Raw genomic sequence first — 21,959 nt, 5'->3', positions numbered from 1 at the left:
GTGACACTGCAGCACTACAAAGTTCATGTGTTTTCAAGGACAGAAGCAATACTTCTTACAAAAGTAGTCTGATTTTAAGTTACTGAGGCCCAAGAGAATTGGCCTTCCACTGTCTCACTCAGTCTACAGGTGTGGGAGAAGAAGGGCAGTTTCAAGACAACAGATATTCTATTTGTTGGATAGGGCAGACTTAAGAGCCAGGCGAATTGAGGGAGGAAAGAGAAGGTGATGTAAATGGCTGGGGACAGAAAAGAGACTTAGAAGGCTATTCACAAAGGTAAATCTACATGTGTAGATTTACTACAAGTACATTTATTCTTACACTTTTTAGTAACTTTACTACTTTTGGCTATTCACCATTTTCAAATGTAAGGTTACTCAAGAGTGTAGACTTACATGCTCCCCAACCAGACAAAATATGGGGTGAAGTCAATAAAAACATCAAATACAACAATAAAGCTACTACTAGGGCTGACTTAATTACCATGTTTAATGTTCAGCACACTTGTGAGACCTCTGTATTTCGGGCGGAGATCTCTGTAGGATAAAGTTTATTAAACTTTTAAACAAAATCAGGAAAAATATTTTACCTTACATTTTAATGTTAATTCATTTTAAATATTTGCTTTAAATGTGTTAAAAGGCCATAGCATAAATAACTTAATTTTAGATTAAAAATGTAATTATTTTGAATATATTAAATTAAAATAAAATGTTTTATGAAGTTCAAATTAAAGGATCAAATTTCCCAAAAAGTAAACAAATTGTATTATGCATTACAAATTATTAAACGTAATTCATAGAATTGACAGCAATATAATTACTTTTAATATCAAATAATTCTAAGTATATTTTAAAAATACAGAAGTTAGTACAGTATTTAAAAATCAAACACATGTTTTATTTATAGATGTTGTTAACATTAAATTAAATGTATTTACATTTTATGTAGTTTAAAGAATGTAATAATTTTAACATTGCATTCTATGGGGTTTGTGAATAGTAATGGGCTTACTCTTTTATGGGTGAGTGCATGTCCCTTCCTAAACTCCTTCCTAGTTCTCTCTAAACTCCTCCTTACTCCTAACTTAACCCCTCTCCTTCGATAGTAAGTATTCCCTATTTTCCAGTCACTCCCCTCTGTATCTCCCACATTTACCACTAAAACATATACTTATTTATTCCAAGATCTCAGCAGTTGAGGTGGGGAAGCCCACACATAAAAAATAGGAGAGGTGGGGGCATAGACCTCCACATGTATGTTTGTGAATAGCATATTGTACTAAGTTAGTAGTACTACTAGATGTACTACAGACGCTGTTTGAAAATATGTCCCTTATTTGCTACAATGTGGTGCAAGGAGTCAGAGACTAAACTACTCTGTGCATGATTATGTCACAGTCTTTCGTATAACTCCTGACCCTGAAGAGTTTATGGTTCCACATGAGCATAGTTCTATTGACACCAACCCAAAGATACATAGAGCGGCAGCACCATGACTTAAGGCCTGTAATGGCTGAATATGGGCCAGAGGTTGATGGTATGAAAATGAGAATCCCTCTAACTGGGGCACTTGGACACTCAGTCACTTTAATGAGGGGAAAGATGTATTATCTATGGGTAAATTGAAAATTAGATGCTTGTGACAATATATGCACTAAAGATGCCTAAATAATGTAGTGTTAGACATACCAAGTATAATGATAACTCAAGCTCTACTCAGACAGTAAGAACTAAATAGCAAACAACTAAAAAGGTATTAACTTGCACTATCAAGTATATGAATATGTACTCTATGTATCACTAGACGTGTACTTTATTATCTATACTACTATTATAAAGGAAGAACTTTGAACCTTTGAGGCGGGTAAACTCGGGAACCACAGCGCCAATCCACACACCCGATACATCCTTGTAATCGTGAGGGTGTGCAGATGGACATAGGCTATATAAACGTAATAAATATACGGTATTTAAAAAATTTACCGAAAAAAAAGTAGTCCCTTGGAAGAAGCACCAGCCGCGACGTGCGTGCCCGACGTGAGGAGCGGCATCCAGGAGCGCGAGGAGGACCGGCGGACATGGCGCGGGGAGGAGCGGTGAGGAGCGGCAGACAGGCGGTTAGGAGCGGCGGACAGGCGGTGAGGAGCGGCGGACAGGCGGGGAGGAGCAGTGAGCGGCGGATGAGGTAGGTTATTTATTTATTTATTTAGGAGCGTTGAGCGGCGGAAAAATGAAGGAAAAATGAAAATCGTGAGCAAGAGGAAACAAACGGAGCATTACAAAAGTGAGCCAAATGGTGCATTACTGGAGGAAAAAGTTACGTGTGCAGGTTACAAAAGCGTACATCGTGAGCAAGAGGAAGCAAATGGAGCATTAAAAAAGTGAGCCAAACGGTGCATTACAGGAGGAAAAAGTTACGTGTGCAGGTTACAAAAGCGTAGAAAGTAAACATAGAGGTATAGGAGGAAAAAGTGAAGTGTGCAGGTAGCAAGAGGAAGCAAACGGAGCATTAAAAATGTGAGCCAAACGGTGCATTACAGGAGGAAAAAGTTACGTGTGAAGGTTACAAAAGCGTAGAAAGTAAACATAGAGGTATAGGAGGAAAAAGTGACGTGTGCAGGTAGCAAGAGGAAGCAAACGGAGCAGTAAAAAAGTGAGCCAAACGGTGCATTACAGGAGGAAAAAGTTACGTGTGCAGGTTACAAAAGCGTACAAAGTAAACATAGAGGTATAATACTGCAATATATGGAGGAAGGCTCCGGGGGACCCACGGACAACATCGGGGCGGGCGGGGGCCCTGAAGCCTAATTGCTCCCGGACAACGTCGGGACAGGCTGCTAGTCTAGTCTAAACAATAAAACTTAACCTAGTAAAATATTGGCAGGTGCATGAGAGTGCGCAAGCGGGGAGGTAATGCACTAGCTACCAATGATTACAACAGAAGACATAAGAGCATGCGTAATGTGCTGAAAGTTTCAATGCACTCAAATTTAACAAAGTCTTTCACAATGCAATCCAAAATACTGAATAGCTACATCGGTGCTGCCTAACTAAATTAAAATATATAGTGCTAAAGGTTTTGTGGAGAGTGAAAACATCCACTGTATTGGGGCACCACTGGCAGGCAAGTGAGGAGCAGCAATTTTTCCAGATCTAACATCATCCAACCAGCCAGTTGGAGATCCAGGTCAATTGAGCAGTTACAATACCCTAAACAAGAGATCTTCAAATGTTTTTGCTCTGAGCCCACCCCTAAGCAAAAGGTTTTGAAGTTGGTCCACCCCTCCAAAACATTATGGCAAGGAATAACGAAGCTGGTTGTTAGGTTCCCACTCAGCCCACACACTGCAGGAACGAAGTATGTACCAACCACTTCCCCGACTCACCAGCCACTCACAAAATGTAATAAATGAGTATACTGATGACCCAGAAAAGGGGGTGGATTCTGGGGAGACACCAAGTCTACCACCCCTATAGAGCGAAGAACGAACTGCTCCTTCCTCCACGCTTCTGCACCTACGTAGACACAAAGGACATACACATCATACTACATACCCTGCCTGGAAACCCAAAATCAGTGACCATATCCTGTTTCCACAATCATAATGCTTACCAGTTAGAAGCACAGGTTTTGTATCGTGGAGACAGCCAACGACCTCTTCACCAAGATTACTTCTCTTGGAGCAAAAAATATGGCTGGGTCAACAAAATTACACAAGGTGTCTCTCAGCACGTTATGAATATTGGGGGAAAAACACTCCACAAAGACTGAAAAAAAACCCTTCACGCTTCTGTCAATGCGTGAATACCGGAACGGGATGTCTATACAGGGAAGGACAGGGAAGTATTGTGCATGCAACCGGGATTGTTTTACACTCGCGGAATGACCTCAAACGTCATTTCCGCCTCAAAAGGACATGGAGCGGTGTTTCAAGGAGCCGCGCAAAAGTGAAGGAAAGCGCTGACAATCACCGCGTTCTCCTCGGAAAACTAACGGAATCAAGTGCCGATCAGGGAGGAAAACATAAAACCCCAAAAAGCCCCCAGGATACCTATGAACGTGCAAATAACCACGCACAAAGAAAATACAGGACCAAAATAGCGGGGGAAAAAGATTTCTAACTCGCTAAACTCACTACCCAGGGAAAATTAAACGAGGGAACTAAACAAGGACAACTAAAGGGCCAGACTCAAAAGGCACAAAAAAGGAAGGGGAAAAAGGAGGGATAACAATTCTCACGAGCCCGTGAGAATCGGCAATGCAAGTTCAGGAACACAGAAGCCAGCAAACAGGAACCCACAGGTGAGCAATAACAAGCCCCGACAGCAAGGTAGGACTGACCTATATCCCGCACTGGTAGATCATGTGACAACAGGACACGGTCACCAAAAGAGGACTGCGCCCGATTCCTAACACTGGTGTGTTATGGAAGTGCAGAGGGGTGGGTTTTACGATATAATTGACGGGATGCTTTTTCTGTATTTCATCACCCATACAAAAAAATGAGACTTATGAAAGAGTAAATGCATCATATGAGAAAAGAAATTAATTAAAAAAACATTGATCACCAGAATTGGGTATAATGAGGCCCTCACTCTCCTGGGCCCTAATTCAATAGTACTTGCTGCAGAAATGATAGCTGCAGCTCTGAGCTGCAGGCAGTCTCCACTGCTTTTTCTCTCCACCCAATCATGACTGGCCAACACTCCAATCTTGACCACCTCTCTCTCTCGTTCAGAAAAAAAATAACGCCCATGTTACCCCCTCTTTGCAGCAAGGATGCCCTCAGCCTCATTGCTAGCAAGGAAAATATGCCCCCATGATCCTTTTGGCAGTCATCATTGGGATGCAGTGGGCCGCTCACACGTCTGGCCTCCAGTGCCACTGCACCTGCTTCACTAATAATAGTCACAGCCATAGGAAAAGGGAAAAGGGAAAAGGGAAAAGGGCTGGCTTCTCTGCCCTTTGTTAAAAGCATAAGTCGAAACATGTCCCATCGAACAACAAACCCACCTTCTTGCTGAGGCCCAAAGTAAGGTGTTTTCTATGCTTCATTTTCCCCTCCCTCCAGCCATTGCTATGAAGCTGAGGTTCCCTGTGCAGCAAGGGTGGCCTGGGCCCCAATGCAAGCTAGGAAATTGGGCTCTCAGACAGCCTAATTGGGGTGTGGGGTCCTCTCATACCTCTGGCCCCAGAGCCACTGCACCTGCTGCACAATTGGTAGTGATGGATGTTTTAAATGAAAAATAATAAACCCTTATCTTCCATCCTTCCATGTGGCATCTCTCTGAGGAAGTTTGCCCTGTCCAGTTGTCCATTTGTCAGCAAAAGAATTAGAACCCACGTTTGGGCCATCTCTTTGAAGCTATCCATGGATCTCTCTCCCTTCTGATATCTCCTGGACTATTGCTCTGAGGACCCAGGGGTCCAGGTGACCAAGGCTCTGCATCTGAATGCAACCCTGTTGATCTCCTCCCAGGCATCCCCTTGACTCACCTGAAACCACATCTGAATGTAAACAAAGGTTTAAGAGGGTGTGATCTTTTGGGAATGTGCCCATGCACGTTTAACTTTACAACTACAATTCCTAAACTTTTTGTTAAAAAAGAACAGCTGCCCTGAAGGGTTGATCCTGAGCTTACCCTGCCTCTGGCTGATAGCAAAAGGCAGGAGTAGGTGGAGGTCACCTTTGCTGTGCATACCAGGAAGATACAGAAAGCTAAAAAGAAACAAGCCACCAGTGTGCCTGCTATCTGAAAGAAATGTAAATGTGTGCAACTGTTTAATCACCAAATGTAAAGACTGCTTGGGGGCTTTAAATCGACAACGGTATTTCAAGCTTCATGCGGAAAATATGTATTCTTTTTGAGAGGTAATGTAAGGGTGTTATCTGGGCAGTTCTGGTGTGTGTGTGCATTTTAATGCAAAAACGACACAAAAGGACCCGAGCGTAAGTTTAACGACCCACTAGACACATACCCCCATAAACTAAACTCATCACATAAAGAGTATCTAGGGGTCAGAACAGTGAGTGACAATCAACTGAACAAAATCAGAACACGGTGTGAAAAACAAAAATGCAATTTGTAAATTATTATTCAATGTGGTAGAAGAGCCCAAATTAAATACCTGTGTATAACAAATATAAAATGAACTCAGGCTCAAGCGCAAGGGTAAGGAGAACCCATATGATGTCAAGGGCGGTACAGAACAGCTACTGATGGGAAATTTTCACCCATGCGCTTGAGCCTGAGTTCATTTTATATTTGTTATACACAGGTATTTAATTTGGGCTCTTCTACCACATTGAATAATAATTTACAAATTGCATTTTTGTTTTTCACACCGTGTTCTGATTTTGTTCAGCTGATTGTCACTCACTGTTCTGACCCCTAGATACTCTTTATGTGATGTGCATTTTAATGGACACTTGTAAAAATGTGTGCACCAGACACAGTTGAAATATGTATTACTAAAATGTATATTTTGAAAGCACCTGTTGTATCTTAAACACTAAAAGCCTGATTTAGAATTTGGTAAACAGGTTACTCAGTTACTAACTCAATGGAGCACCCTACCTGCCAAACTCTCGGTCTGCCTGGCTCATTTAGACGTAGGGGCCCTTTAGTATTCTGTCAATGGATCGCCCTTTGCCCTTTGAATAGCTTGCTTAGTCTCCACAACGGCCCCAAAAGCGCTGGGATGCCTGGCTGCACCTGGGGGGTGCCCAGGAGTGGACATTTCCCAGGAAAGCCAGGAAGGGTTCCTAAGCGGTAGACAGACAGCGCCGGGACACCTCCGGTGGAGGTAGCTGTGCGCTTTACAAATTCCGACATTTACATTTACATTTACTTTGGCTCCATCGATGGAATATTTCCTGCAACAGCCTACATAGTTGGGGCAGTCAGAAAAACGTCATGGGACCGTCCGTCCATCTTATTTAGGGCGGATGGTGTAATGCCTTTTTTTGCTCCGAGCATTACCACAAGGAAAAAGATGGCAATGAGGAAACAACAATAATTAACTCCACCCTTGAGAGAAAACTCTTGTAATATGGGAGGTCATTAGTTATTTTGGTTTTTCAAAAACAAACTCCCATTTTTATTTTTGGGAGAAAAAAAAAGTTTGTTGTAAGGCCATCTAAGCGAATAGCAGCTGTTTACCAAACTTTTCGTATACAGAAAGGAACCACTGTGATGCTGTTTTTTTTCAATGTACACAGATGACTGCAGGGCTGATGGTCATCTCTGAATTTGGCAGGTAGGGTATCCTAACTTCAAACTACACCAAACAAAAAATCAGGACCTAAATCATTTTGCATTTATATATTTCGAAAGCACTTGTTTTATCTTAAAAGCGAAATCATTTTGCAGCAGCCTAATGTATACTATGTGTAATACAATATAGAAATAATGACTTGCAGAGGCTGGGACCTTGCAGAACTATACACAAGTAATTTTTGTCCCACTGTTTAACCCCTTGGCCACGGAGGTAATTACGCCGCGGCGATGGGGGGAGGGTGGGGGGGTCATGTGGCGCCGCCATGCTTGTGACGGAACCACTCAATCACGAGCCACGGACGGGCTGTGCTTATGACGGAGTGGATCCGTCACGACTCCCCCGACTCACGGATTCACCCACACAAGTGGGGAATCAGTGCCGCGTGGGCGGAGCGGCCGCAGCATGACGGAACCACTCCGTCATGAGCACAGCCAGCCTGTGGCTTGTGACGGAGTGGTTCCGTCACAAGCATGGAAGGGGTTAAACTAGAAATCAAGACGTGTGCAGTGATGGCATCACCAATTGAGGTTCATAACACAGAGTGCATTTCCCACTGATTACTATAACTTACATTTATTTTTCCTTTAAGGTGCATGTATAATTTTATATGCTGTTAACTGGAGGAGAAAACAACACAATAGTTACAGAATTTTTTGTTCTTTTAAGCCATGTCCTTGTATCCACTCCATGGCACTTAGGATCGCAGTTTCCATAACTTTTTTTAAACACTACTACCACACTGCATGTAAATGAAGACATTCTGGAAATGCACCAAATAAACTAGGTTGTGTTTCGAGGGAATCCTTATTTACAAGTTCTCGGGCATTTGCCCCCCTCCCCCGGGAATACAGCACAGACCCCAATGGGGGTGCGCCAGTGGTGTAGCAAAGGGGAGGCGGTTCACCCCATGCAGCACGGGTTTTGGGAGCATCAGCATACCCTCCCCGCTCTTACCTGTGGCTGTCACGGGGCGGTAAAGGCAGAAATCGCCAGCACACCCCACACTCCCCGCTCTCTAATGCGCCCGTTGCGGGGCGGCAAATGCAGGGACTACCACAGACGGCCAAAGGCTTAGCTACACCGCTGGGATGCACCCCACCACTCTGCCCTAAACCATCACCTAGTACTTTTTTGATGCTGCCAAGTACAGTGCCATTGCATAAGCACCTCCGATTAATGATGTAAAACCTTTATTCACGTTAGCATACCCTTTGCAGAGCATGTTGGATTTAGATAACTATATTCTTTGCAATTTGTCACCCTTCAAAAATGTAACATCGCATCAAGAGTCAAAAAGACTGAAAAGTGTAACATCATCAAAATGTGTTAAAACCTCTTGGCTTAAATGACAGTGAAGCATGTTTTTTAGGTTATAACCCCATAAACTAATGTCTGCCTCTTTCTCCCGCTTGCTTTTCTTGCTGACCACAGTAATGTCGACACCAAGGAGCTGTGTGGTGAGTGCCTTTTGCTTTCTACTCATTGGCAATAAATCCATCCTCCGTGTTTTGTGTTTGCTATGAATGAAAGAGATTGATCGCATATAGCTCTTGCGCGAAACGCGGTCCTGGCGCCCTGCTCTAGCCCAGAGCCACCGAGAGGCCTTGGCAGCGGGTGAGCCACATCCATCAAATCCTGGCTGCTTTAGTGGCTATAAGTAGTGGGCAAAGGCTCTTGGTGGCGGCCATTTTGCTGAGGCATGCGAGTTTATGATGCTGAATTTGCAACACCCCCCCAGTTGCGGCACCATCAGCCCGCCCAAACAGAAAGAACTGAACAGGAGCAGTAGACCAGAATCAAAACATTCATTTTACACTTGCTCTTGTGCCAATGCACATTTGAAAATGCACAAGTAAAGATTTTGGAACGGTTCTCATGGTGTTCATTGACACAGCGCGTGGTGGCGCATACGCATGCGCAAATTACACATTTGACAGAGCAAAGGGCGTAGGCTAAGAGGAAAGGGCTAAACTTGACAGACTGGTGGAGACAAAAACAATTTTCCATGTGCTCATACGTATGTATTTGGATATGAGCAAGTGGAAAATTCGATATGGTTTAGATTCACAGAGTGCCGACTTCAGTACCAAAAGTGGCGTTTGGTGCATTTTAAAAGTGGTAGGGCAGAATGCTTCGAGTTGAATATAAAGTATGTGCTTGCTTGAATCAAACATGGGGGGAAGGGTTTCAGGAGGGGTTTTACCCCCAAAAGAACATGTTAGAAAAAATAGTTGCAAATGATTTATTTCAGCATAACTTTAAACAAGCGTAGTACATTTTTTTTAAACAAAACAAAGGGTCTAAGGAACTCAAAAAGATTCACCACTCTCCCTGCACACATCACTTAACCTGCACTCCCAGATGTTCACCTCTTCACTCACCCTACACCAGGGCTCGAGTCGCGGTACCACGTGGGTGGACGGCGTCCCCCCACTTATTTTACCGGGGGACACCATCCCCCCTGCCAAACAGCTGGACTTCACTCTTTAGCCTCTCTGGGACGAGGAGCTCAGAACCTTTCGTGACGTCACTTCCTGTCGTGACGTCACTTCCGGTGACAGCATCCCCCCCACTTCTTTTTTCAGGACTTATGCCCTGCCCTACACTCACATAAACATAGCGCTCACCCTGCACTCACAAGGGCACACCCCTCATCCAGTGCATTAACACCCCTCACCGCGCATTCATGAAGGCATACTACTCATACAGTCACACAACTCACTCTGCGATCACACGGCCACACCATTCGTGATCGCAGAGTGACACCATCCACCCTGCATGCACACTGGGACCCCAGGCTGCAGGAGCGCTGCTGACACCTCAAATTAACCTCAAGTGAAAGCTGTTCAAAGGCAAATTACTTTAGGGAACAAAAAAGGATGCTGTGAGAAGTAAACAAAACGGGAGCTTTACTAGATTCCTGATCAAACAAGCATTTGCAATGCAATAGGTCTTGCATTTGCGAAATTTTGAGCTATTGGTATTGTAAATGGCAATGCCTTTTATTTATGTTTTTGAAAACCTGCAAGGAACGACTATAAATACAAAGTGCACATAAATAAAAGTATTGTGTTTTACAATGCTGATAGGATAACGTTTCTAAAATGCGAGGCCTTTTGCATTGCAAATGCTTGTTTGGTTAGGCTATAACTGAAAATAATAAAAAAGAAGGACGCTTTTATAAATGGCTCCTTTTCAAGTATAAACAAGGACTGGCGACAACTTGAGCTGGTTAATTAAATTAGACACAATATAAAGCAGCAAATGACAAGTGTAAATTATGAATAGCCTCGGATAAGTTTGCCAACAGAGCATTTGCATATATTTGCGTATGTGTACGCCACTATTTCAATTTTGTTCAGAGACTGGATCAGATTTTGGTGCCGAGGAGAAGGGAACAGAGGACAGAGGCTGAAACGTGTGCAGCAGACGTCAGGGAGCTGGAGTAGTTGAAGCTAGCAGGGAGAGGCCAGGGTGCTCGAATGAGACCCTGAGGGGGACACGCCTCACCTTTTATAAACTCTGAAGGTCTGATTGGCTGAATACATTTTGCCCTGCTGTAGGGGGAGTGTTCCCAATCATCATTGGGGCAGCGCCTAGAAGTCAGGCCAAGCACTGGAGCCCAGGAGCTGGCCTGCCCACTAGGGGCTGTAGAGGCTAACGTGGATTTTATATCCCACCCAAAGATCCGTTCCTGCTGTTTCTAATACTTCTTGGACCCAACATCTATAGCGCCTATGACTTTGACGAGCAGCCTCCAGGTGTTAACATTTGCACTTTAGGAGCATTTTCTATATCAAAGTATCAGCAAACGAACAAACCACGAGAGGGTGTGTTAAAGGAAAGTGTGTAGCTCCGACTCTCATTTGACCCCAACGCACCAATTATAATATCTATGAACAAGCACCGCCGGTGGGCGTCGGGGCTCTGCAAAAATCCCATGAAACATGCTGACAAGTAAGATATACTAAACGCAGGTTTTTAACAGCTATCCTTTAAATCCAAAGGGGTCAAATGAGGGACCATAGACCTTTCGTTTCGATGAGTTGTTACTACAGTAGAAGCCGTAAAGGTGAGCGGGGGTTGTAGTGCCATTCTTTTACGCGCAATTTACAGTACCGATCTGCCAAATTTAGAGCGGTCTGTAAAGTGCCAAAACCCATTCAACAGCTGTCCAAAGTCCCACTCAAAGAGAAGCCTGGCTAAAACAGTAAAAGTACTTCCGCTACTTAATTAGAATTTTGTAACCATAACAAGGTGGGAGAAAAAAATATTTTCTGAAGATACCCTTTGTAACAAAATACGTGACACTGCCTGGTGTTTGCTGCTGGCACAAACGTCCTCCTCCCAGCCCACATGTTTCGGCCCCACTACTGGACTCTCCCAGCCTGGAGCTCCGCCTCCATGGAATTCTTTTGTGGGGGAGGGCTAGGAATTAGGAATTATTATTATTATTATTAAATCGATTCTTGGTATAGCGCATGGCTACCCTTAGGCATCCCAGCGCTGGTAATGCTCATCTTGTTGTGTTTAAAGGCCCTGGGCAGGGGGGATGGGCATGCAGCCTTCAAATAACAAGCAGTGGGAAAGGAAGAGGCAGCTGAGAAAAAGAGCTAATGGCAGCTGTGTGCGAGTGCTGCTCGAGTGTTGCTAAAAGGTGTGTTCCTCACCGAGTGTCTTGGTGCACTTACTCCTCACCCTAAAGACATGCACCCAGGCAGACTTCGGCACTATGGTGGGTCACACGCATACATATGTGCATTTGTAGTGGGTTAATTAAATAACAGAACAAAAATAAAGCACCTGAAATGTAAGCATCAATAACATGGTTACTATAATGCACTCCAACCGGGCCAGCAGAGCAAGAATAAGACACTGATACATGTAAAGAAAAAAAGAGGCATGCCGCGTTAATATGCAGAACAAAACAAAAGTGGCCAGCCACCATATTCTTGCAGGGACGGGGTGAAGGTGGGCCAATAATGAGGCCAGCATTCTAGTGTGTCCGGAGCCCTCCAGGCCGCGTGGACTGCTTCAGTAAAGCATGTGAAATGTAAGCAGGAACAACATGGTTTCCTTAACACTCTCCGACCGGGCCAGCAATGCAAGAATCCGATGCTGATACATGTAAACATAAAACGCAAAGTGCCGCCCTGATATGCAGAACCAAACAAATGTGGGCAGCTGCCATATTCATGCAAGGACAGGGTAGGGGGTTGGGCGATAATGAGCGAAGAGTGTCCGAAGCCCTCAGTGGTCACGCGGACTGCTGTGTTAAAAAGTTTAAGTAAAGCACGTGAAATGTAAGCAGTAGGGAAGGAAGAGGCAGCCGAGAAAAGGAGCAAATGGCAGCTGAGCGCGAGTGCTGCTCGAGTGTAGTCTTTTCACAATTAAAACAAGGGACTGCCATTGTCCTGGCAGCACACGTCGTCCAGCCTGCAGTAGGAAACAAGGAAGTAGTCCCTACATGAATACATAACGCCGAGCAGCGGAACAAAACTGTAGTTGGTCGGTGCTGCTTCCTGCAAAACGGAAGTGCCGCATCGGATCGCAAGCCAACGATAAGCCCGCTAACAAAATAAATGCCAGAGTTAACGAATGGCAAGCGGCAGAAGAAATTACCGACAAGAGGTGGTGTTTCACACCCAACATGCAGATTACTGATGCCTCGTAGAGGCAGCGCATGTGCTGCCTATGCGAGACCTAAAAAGGTTTGCATTTTATGAACCTTTTGACTACCAACATTTTTTGGGATGCCCATTTCGTTTGTGTGGATGGCTCTCAGCAATTGAGATTAGATTTACACAATTAGCAGATTACACCTAGCCAATGAATATGACAAACAGTTGGACTCTCTAGACAAACTTTGTTCGCATTTGGTTTGCATTTCAATTTGAAAACAGATGCAGAAACCTTTCTGAAAGTGTGCCATTTTCAGCAAATGACTCACCTTTTAATTACATTCCCAACATAGCATTTTAAATATTTGAACAATGAAATATGCATGAGACTGTGCAAACTCACAAAGCAAAGTTGCTATGAAGCATATACATGAGCCTCAAAGAAAACACAGCAGAAGCAGGGTTTGGAGGGATATTACTTTCCAAATGCTATACTATGGACTGAAATATAAACTCATGCCTTGTCCATGTGATAACTCTACAAGTCAAAGCACTATGCACTTTATTCTATTCTGCACCTTATATAAAATTGCGAGGCGTTCATTTTTAGTACCATTCTTAAGGAAAATTCGCCCCTGTGCATACATTGATGGTGGTTTTAATTTCTTGCACAAAGTGGCCACCCCTGACGTCTGCATTGCTGTAGCCAATTACATAAAAGTTTCTATGGCTATTAGAAAGCGCTACGCGTAAGAGTTGATGATAATGAATGGTTTAATAACATGCTGTTTCAAACTGATTACTGTACATAATTAACTTTATAATGTTAGAATTTTATGAACTGTGTAATATCATGCTGTTCTAAACTGATCACTTTATGTATTGAACGTTATAATGTTGGAATTTTATGAATGGTGAATGTTTTATAAACTATGATAATTTTATTGCAAAAACTTCTATGGTTCTTGGAACCGACATAAAGTTATTCTTGACTTGACTGAACTATCCGGGAGAATGGGAGAAATCGAGAAAATCAAGATAGATTTTTAATGGAAATTGTACATTTCAAAACATGTTACTGATATATTTGTAACTAGTGTGCATGGCATTATGTTCTAGAATATATTTTGATACGGTTTCCAATAGAAGTAGGGGTAGAGATTCAGGGGGTACCTGTCTAGACAAGGGAAAAGATTAATGGCACCTCAGAGACTAATTATAGGTGGGTTATACCCTTGAGGGCCTACAATGACCAAGGGTATAGGTTAGTCATATATAGCCAATAAATCTAATGATCACATTACAAATTGAATTGTCCTGAATATGTTAAGAACAAAAGAGTCCTTAAGCTATCATTTTGAGGTGAAATATTTTATTAATCTTGTCGCACTTGGTAATCTCCAACCGTTGTGGGCACTTTACAAGGTTTTAATAGCAGTGACCAGTCAACATGTGTTGCGCCCTCTGCCGTGTGCAGGCCTGGTGCTTTTTCAAGGCAGACTATATGGATGGGTAATCATTTTCAAAGTTGGTCTGGAAGAGAGAAAAAATAATCTACTACACGGGTATCGTATCAGAAAGAAGTCACAATATTCCTGGATCATATAGGCCTATCTCGCTTTTAAATGCAGATGGGAAAATATATTCAAAGATCTTAGCCAATAGACTTTCTGTAGTTATAACAGGACTAGTATCATCAGTACAACATGGGTTTATCCCCCAACGCAGTACAATAAATCACGTTAATCGTGTGATTTCCTTTTTCGATTATGTTAAAGTCACTCGGGAACCATTTTGTTTAATCCTGCTTGATGCCGAGAAGGCTTTTGACCGTGTTACATGGCGGTTCTTATGGGAGGTGATGAGGAGACGTGGCTTCGGGCCACAGTTCATGAAATCAATCCAGGCACTGTATTATCAACCAATTGCACGCATCAACACTATGGGACTCGAGTCGGCGGAGGTAGAAATGAACAGAGGTACAAGGCAAGGATGCCCCTGCTCTCCGCTATTATTCTCCTTATATAGTGAACCTTTTTTAAAGATGTTAGAACTCAGTAAGCATATACCCCCTTTACTTATACAGTCTTATCAATTCAAAGTATTAGCATACGCGGATGATGTGGCTGTGGTCACGCCGAATCCAGCAGCAGCGATGCCAGCAATTGAACAACTATCTACAACTTTCGGTAGGCTATCTGACTGTAAGTTAAATTCTGCCAAGACTCAGCTGCTAAGTATTAATATTCCGAAATTCACCGATCCAAGGTTGTGTCAAGAAGTTACATACTTAGGGGTTAAACTACGAGCATGTACTACCACTTTGGTTAAAGTAAATTGGGAACAACTATTAGTTGGTGCTAAGAAACAACTAGATCGGGCCGAATGCCTACATCTTTCCCTAGTAGGGCGATGTAATCAATTAAAGATGTTGATATTGCACCAAATATTATATTTTTTTCGTTGTATACCCTTGGAGATATCTAAAGTCAGATTGGTACAATTACAAGCAATCTGTATGAGCTTTATGTGGTCAGGGAAAAAAGCACGACGGGCAAAGCACTTCATGACATTGCCGAAAAAACTAGGAGGATTCTCAGTACCTGACTTTGCATTATACTATTATGCATGTAGGTTACAAGGGATGGGTATCTTTTTGACAGGAATAGCACCTGAGCATTTGGCAGAATGTCCCTCGATATATCAAATGGTATTGGGTATAAAAGCAAAAAATCTCTTATTTCTCTATCTTGAATGGAGTTACTACAAGCGTACATGGTTTAAAATTTTAGAAGCGGCCTACAAGGTTTGGCGAGCAGTTAAAGCAATGTTTGGTTTTGCGAAAAAAAAAATCTTATTACACACCGTTGGTATCGCCAATATTTTTACCAGTCGATCTATGGGATAGAGTGATGTATAATTGGAGGGGGAAAGGAATAAGAGTGGTGGGAGATTTTTATTCTGAGGGTGCTCTTATATCTTTCGAAAAGTTACGCATGCAATATCAACTCCCTAGAGAGCATTTCTCTAAATATCTTCAGATTAGGGAGTTTTTAGAGAAGAGTGGCATTATCTTTCAACCAAATCCCTTGATCGAAGCTAATACAAGAAGAGTAAAGATAGGTATCTTATATAATCTGATGCTAAACACAAAAAACAATGATATTGAACAGCAAAACCTCAAATGGGGGACTAAATTAGAAAGACAAGATATCCAAATTTAAATCTCTTTGGATATGGCAACAGATTTATTTTTATCTGCAAAGCTTTCTGCTCAGCATTTCAAATCCCTCTTTAATTTATATTATACACCCGATAAGTTCTCGAAATGGTCTGGGGATGCTATAGGGAAATGCTTCAGATGTGGTCACATTTCTGCAAATGATGTACATATTTTTTTTATTTGTCCATCACTGGCTCCCCTTCTGTTACAGATAGAACGATTTTTATTGGGAATTGTAGGTTGTCAAATTCAACTATCTGCAACTCAGATTCTTTTGGGGGTAGAAATGGGATCAAAGGATACTGGAATTGCAAAGCAACATGCTAAATTAATATTTGTGGCGACTGCTGTTTATAGACTATGTATAGCTTCATATTGGCTACAACAGGAACCACCCTCATTTGTGGAATGGCGGTCCAGATTTTTTGTCATTCATAATATGGAGCACAGCCTGTATGCGTTGAAGGGCGTACGTAAAAAGAAACTTGGCACACAAATATGGGGCAGAGTCACACAGTATGTGGAGTTATAAAATAGGGTTATATCTTTTTACCTTTTTTATTAGTGTCTGCCCGCAGAATTAAACCAATGTCTTGATTTTTTTTCTTCCCTTTTCTCATTTTATTTTTTTTCCTAATAGACTAATGTGTTATGTGAATATCTAGATATAGTTTTTTCCTCTCTGTTTCCTCTTGGTTTCTCTATCCATAACTATCAATCCCCTCTTTGTGGATTGTTTATGACATGTGCTGCAACTTTTGCTTGATTTAAAAAGCGATGTTATTATTTGTATTATATGCTAATAAGCGATGATTTATGTGGCATTTATTTGTATTGATTGGAATGACTCATGCCAACCGCTTCATGTATCAAAAAATAAATAATATTTAAAAAAAAAGAAAGAAGTCACAGCTAAGAACTTGGGCAGGAAAAGTAGGACACCTTAATGAAGTATTTCGGTGTGTCCAAACTCACCATTGTCAAGAAAAGGTGGTCAGCTGCAAAAAATCTGGAAATGGAAACTGCTGGCAAAACTAATGGAGGAAGCAGCATAGCTCTTGACCACTCACCTTTAGGGCATGACACCCACCTGCTTCCCTTTTCATCTGCCTTGCGGCTATGTGCGACTGACTCCGGCAGTAGTTCTGAAGCTCTGGGACAAAGTAAAGGGACTCTGACCAAACTACCGTAAACATAGTTTTGCAGTGATGGTACTATAAAAAGGCGGATGCCTTCTACCAAAACACTGTTGCTTTGTTTCATTATGCATTTGTTTGTTTCTTCTACATAAAGCCTAACTGCATAAAGACTGCTTGAGTGGTGATGGCACAGGTATTATTACCATACATTCCATGGCAAGTGTAGAGAGCACATTAATGCCAACATTTGGGAATTGGTAAGAGGAAGATTAAGAATAAAAATATTTAGAGAATTTAAACCTTTTTGGTAAAAAACAGAAAACAACAATAACATGGGAAACCTGATGATTTCCAATGTATGTATTATCTTTGACACCCTTTAGAAACATCAATGAAATAGGAAATCTATTATAGACTCAAAAGCAGTCTTCTGTGGGGTGCTCAGACTTTAATTGAAACTTCCAGGCTTGAGATTTGTTGACATTAAAAAAAGTATATAAATTCTATAAAAATCCCTTCCACATTCCTAAACTAAAAAGCTTTGATCTGAGCTAAACTACAGCCTTTCAAATGCACATGTGTATACGCTATCAGTTCAGGTGAGCAACAGCTACACAACAATAGCAGAAGCAGGGGCAGCCGGCACAGGTAAACGCGGTGAGGCGGGGGAAGTTGACAGACGACGGAATCGGTATAATTAAATAAATAACACCCATTCCCTCATCCGTCAGCTTTCCCCCTACCGCCCTCGGTCCTGCCCCACCACCCCACCGCGCTTATCTGTGCCACCGCCGCTGAGCAGAATTCAAGCATTACCCAAAACCCACAGACTGACCCTTATAACCAAATGAGGAACACATTCTTTTAAGTAAAAAAAAAACCACAGTAATCTCTCCAAACAAAACTACCCTTCAAACTCTCCCCATCAGCCATCACATAACGGAGCCTTCCAGTTGGTGATCATCGCACGGAAGCAAACCTCGGCCTTAAATAGTGAGCTTGGCTGCCTGGAGTATGACTGAGGCTCAGGAAACTCAGTGGCAACAAAAACAGCATAGAATGTTGACTCAAATGGTCTGACACTCACCTATGAACATCCCGCTCCAAAGCCCAAGATAGAACGTGACATCACAAAGCACACATTGGTCAGAAAAAAGATCCAGAGCCATGCTAACTCACAGACTCAATATCGCCCATAGTCCGGCAAAGGCCATACCAATGTCAAATATATACGCTCTATAGAAATGTCAACTACCATTACACAAGATATATAGAGAACTATATCTAGCTAACAGTGAATTATGGGATTTTATTTCACCAAGAGCTTCTAGGTGACATCAAATAGACAACAAAAGAGAAACTCTGGTTGCCTATGGTGTCACTCAGAATGCAGAGGTGAAAAACTTCCCGTAATTCACTTTTTGCCTATCTACAATTTTATGTTATGTATGGATCCCAAAATCATTTGCCTATCTTTTAACTGTTACACAGGAACAATGTGTTAATGGAAGAGCCGTAGATACCATGGCGTCTCATCTCTGACACAAATGTGAAAAATAAATATCTTACCTGCCACCCTTTAGCAATCCCACCACCTTCCTGGTTTTCCTCACCCTCCTGCAACTGTGCTTTCTGCTTTCAGACAAAGCAGACAAGCAGTGCTGTGCTGACAGGCTCTCAGGGACAACTCAGCCTGGTCAGGAAGGCCTTTATGATACCGCAACACTGGGTAGAGAGTTTTGTTAGCAACTGTTGCTATGTCATAGCAGTGAGTTATCAGGTTTAGAATATGGTATAAATGATTCTCACTATGAGAGCCAAGCATAATAATCAAAAAAGGAGATCATAATACGTGCATTACCCCTCATCTACATTGCCTACCAGTCCATACCTATAGGATGAAAATTCTAACCCTTTATTTCCTAACTGCGGAAAAAAAAAATCTTTTGCACTTAGTGACAGGGCCAGCTATAGGGCAGTGCGATCGGTGCCACCGTACCGGGCGCTGACTTGGGGTGCGGGCGTCATTTTTACAAGTAATATTATCATTTTAAAAGCACCAACCTGCTGGTGTGTTCCTGGGCTCCAGCGATTTTTGTAGGCATCGATTAAACCGTAAAGATAACTCCAATGATTTATCATGATCCTGGAAAGACACCGGAGGTTTGTCTAGAGGAAGTTTTGACTCATCCAAAGGTAGCGCAGAGGGTTAAAATGCCTGCTGATAAGAACATGTACCATGCAGAAAACAAAGTGCATGTAATGTAAATAGGTCAGTTGGTTACTGCTTCTGTAAGAGAGCTCCTTTTGTTACTTGTCGTTTGTAAGTCAAAATCGTAATTTGGAACATTGAGATAATAACTGTCATCAAAGAGCTGCATGTAAACTGCAAGTATTATGTTAGAGCTATATGTTTTTTTTCCCAGTCTTTCATTATCCTAACCTTGCCAAAAGGGTTCATTTGGGTGGAAAACAATTCTTGTTATTAAAGAGAACACCTAACAATGGTGTAACATCTTAAATTCTGAATTTGTGCTTTTCCAGAATAAGGACTCAAACTATATTGCCTACCAGTATCGATGACATTACTCCTACACTACACCTTGTAGTCTTTTCTGATGCAATATTTCCTAAACACTGATTTACACACCTATGATTGTCTCGGTACAATGTGTGTGTGATGTAAAGTGCTCTGACACCTTACACTGGTATGAGTGGTGCCATAAAACTAAATGAATCCGAGAGACAGCGATTCGGGAAACTTGAGGGGCATTGTTAAAGGGCGGTGGTGAGGGAATCCCTGGCAGAGGTGGTCATTGGGGAGGGTGCCAACAGACATTGTCGCACCGGGTGCCACCATCGCTAAAGCCGGCCCTGCTTAGTGTATGTAGTCCTTCTTTCCTTTTCAGTATAAGCTTGCAAGTGTGCCTATATGCAAGGGCTTAGTTCCAAGTTATATTTGATGGTATTTTCCAACACAATAAACAGAGTTTTCTATTTGATGTATTTGAATTTAAACCCCAACAGGATATATACTTACTTCAGTATCTTTTATATCAGCTTCAAACAAGATATATTTCACAGCTCAAACGCATAGAAAAAGACACAGGAATCTGTAACAGATTTAGCTGTGCCATATGTTTATAGAACTTTCAGACCAACCGAGGATTCGAACCTTTTCAAATAAATTGAGTGTCGATTGGTAGAGAGAGACATTGCTTGGAAGGGTCCCCTCCATGAAACAGTCTTTGGTTCCAGGCAAATGATTTTTTAAGGCTAATGAGACCTGTAAATTATGTAGCAGAGCAATACAGGATGCTACCAAGGTTGTACTGGTTTGTCTTGTATCAAAAGAAGCGCCTCATTATCTCTGGCAACATATTTTCTTTACCGCTAGTAAAAAAGCAACAGAAGAGCTTGAAGTCAGGTATCCGCATCTTTTAAATCATATTTTGTTGTATAAAAGTCATACTAAATATGGAGCTGTACTTTCTAAATGTTAATTAAAACTATAAATAAATGGAACTTGAAACAGTAAACAAACGTCTCTCAAACCTGTCCCAAAAGATCTTATTACAGATGGTTTATTCTCTGTACGTCCGAGTAGAAGATTAATAACAGTCAGTCTTCAACCTACACTCATCTTGCGCTAAACTTTCTACCAATATATATAATTATATATATATTTATATATATATATATATATATATATATATACACATACATATATATATATATATACACATACATATATATATATACACATGTATATATATATATATGTGTATATATATATATATTACGCTCAAACCTTTCTTTCCTTTGCAGAAAAGGCACAGCACTCAGGGAGGATTGTTGTAACTACAAGATTTAATCAGGGAAACTGCACAGACGCGTTTCGGCATGCTGCCTTCGTCAGTGTGTCAGTTACACAGAACAATCAGCATGTTAATAAAGTTTCACCAAATCATGGACACAGACATAGGACTAACTCCTCAAGCAACACCCTGAGCGCCATATTGGAATATGTTTCCTAAGTCTCATTACATATGTAAGATACTCACTACGCCCACTGATGGGCTGCGTATTTATGGATAGAGGGTCTATTCATTACATATGTCTAAAAATATAGACAGAGAATAAAGCCGTGGATCGGCTAGTGTCCCATGTCAAAGTTGTCCCATCATGATTATAGTACAATTAAAGCATACCTGAAAAATATACACTGATTAATCATATTCAACATTGGAACTAATCAGATTGCGCGGGCAGTTGCAAAATACATTGATGGTACATGTAATAAATTGGTTCAATCAATAAATACAATCTATTCAAATTTAAAGATTTCATTGATGAGAATCAAATTGGATAACGGTAACCACATGGCTAGTATGATCTTTTCGTCAGTCTGGTAACAACTAGTCTAATAACAACTGGATAGATACATGAGTGCAAATCAGATCAAAGAAAGAACCCAAAAATACAAAGATTCAATAAAAAAATTCAAGAATTTAAAAATTTAAGAATTAAACCAAGGAATATTAAACCAAAGAAAAGACCCAAGGATAATCCTTCAGGGATGGTGCAAATAGGTGGAAGATGTAACATCACTTTCCTAAATGAAACGCCATCTCTTCTCCACTATTAAGCCCCCTTGGATGTTTAGTGGAGAGATCTAAGATGTACCTCGA

General features: G+C 41.7%; 1 protein-coding gene across 1 annotated transcript in view; it reads left to right on the top strand.

The window, feature by feature from the left end:
• The window catches only part of NECAB2 (N-terminal EF-hand calcium binding protein 2), a 1,192,488-nt gene that overhangs the window by 497,868 nt on the left and 672,661 nt on the right, over positions 1-21,959 (top strand). The window contains exon 4 of the mRNA XM_078668986.1: positions 8,717-8,742. Within this exon, the coding sequence (XP_078525112.1) occupies positions 8,717-8,742 (26 nt within the window). The remainder of the gene's footprint in view (positions 1-8,716; positions 8,743-21,959) is intronic.

Source organism: Lissotriton helveticus, chromosome 12 (assembly GCF_964261635.1).
Source record: "Lissotriton helveticus chromosome 12, aLisHel1.1, whole genome shotgun sequence".
Taxonomy (NCBI): domain Eukaryota; kingdom Metazoa; phylum Chordata; class Amphibia; order Caudata; family Salamandridae; genus Lissotriton; species Lissotriton helveticus.
The sequence above is the reverse complement of the archived record's forward strand: the minus strand, read 5'-3'. Positions and strand labels throughout refer to the sequence as shown.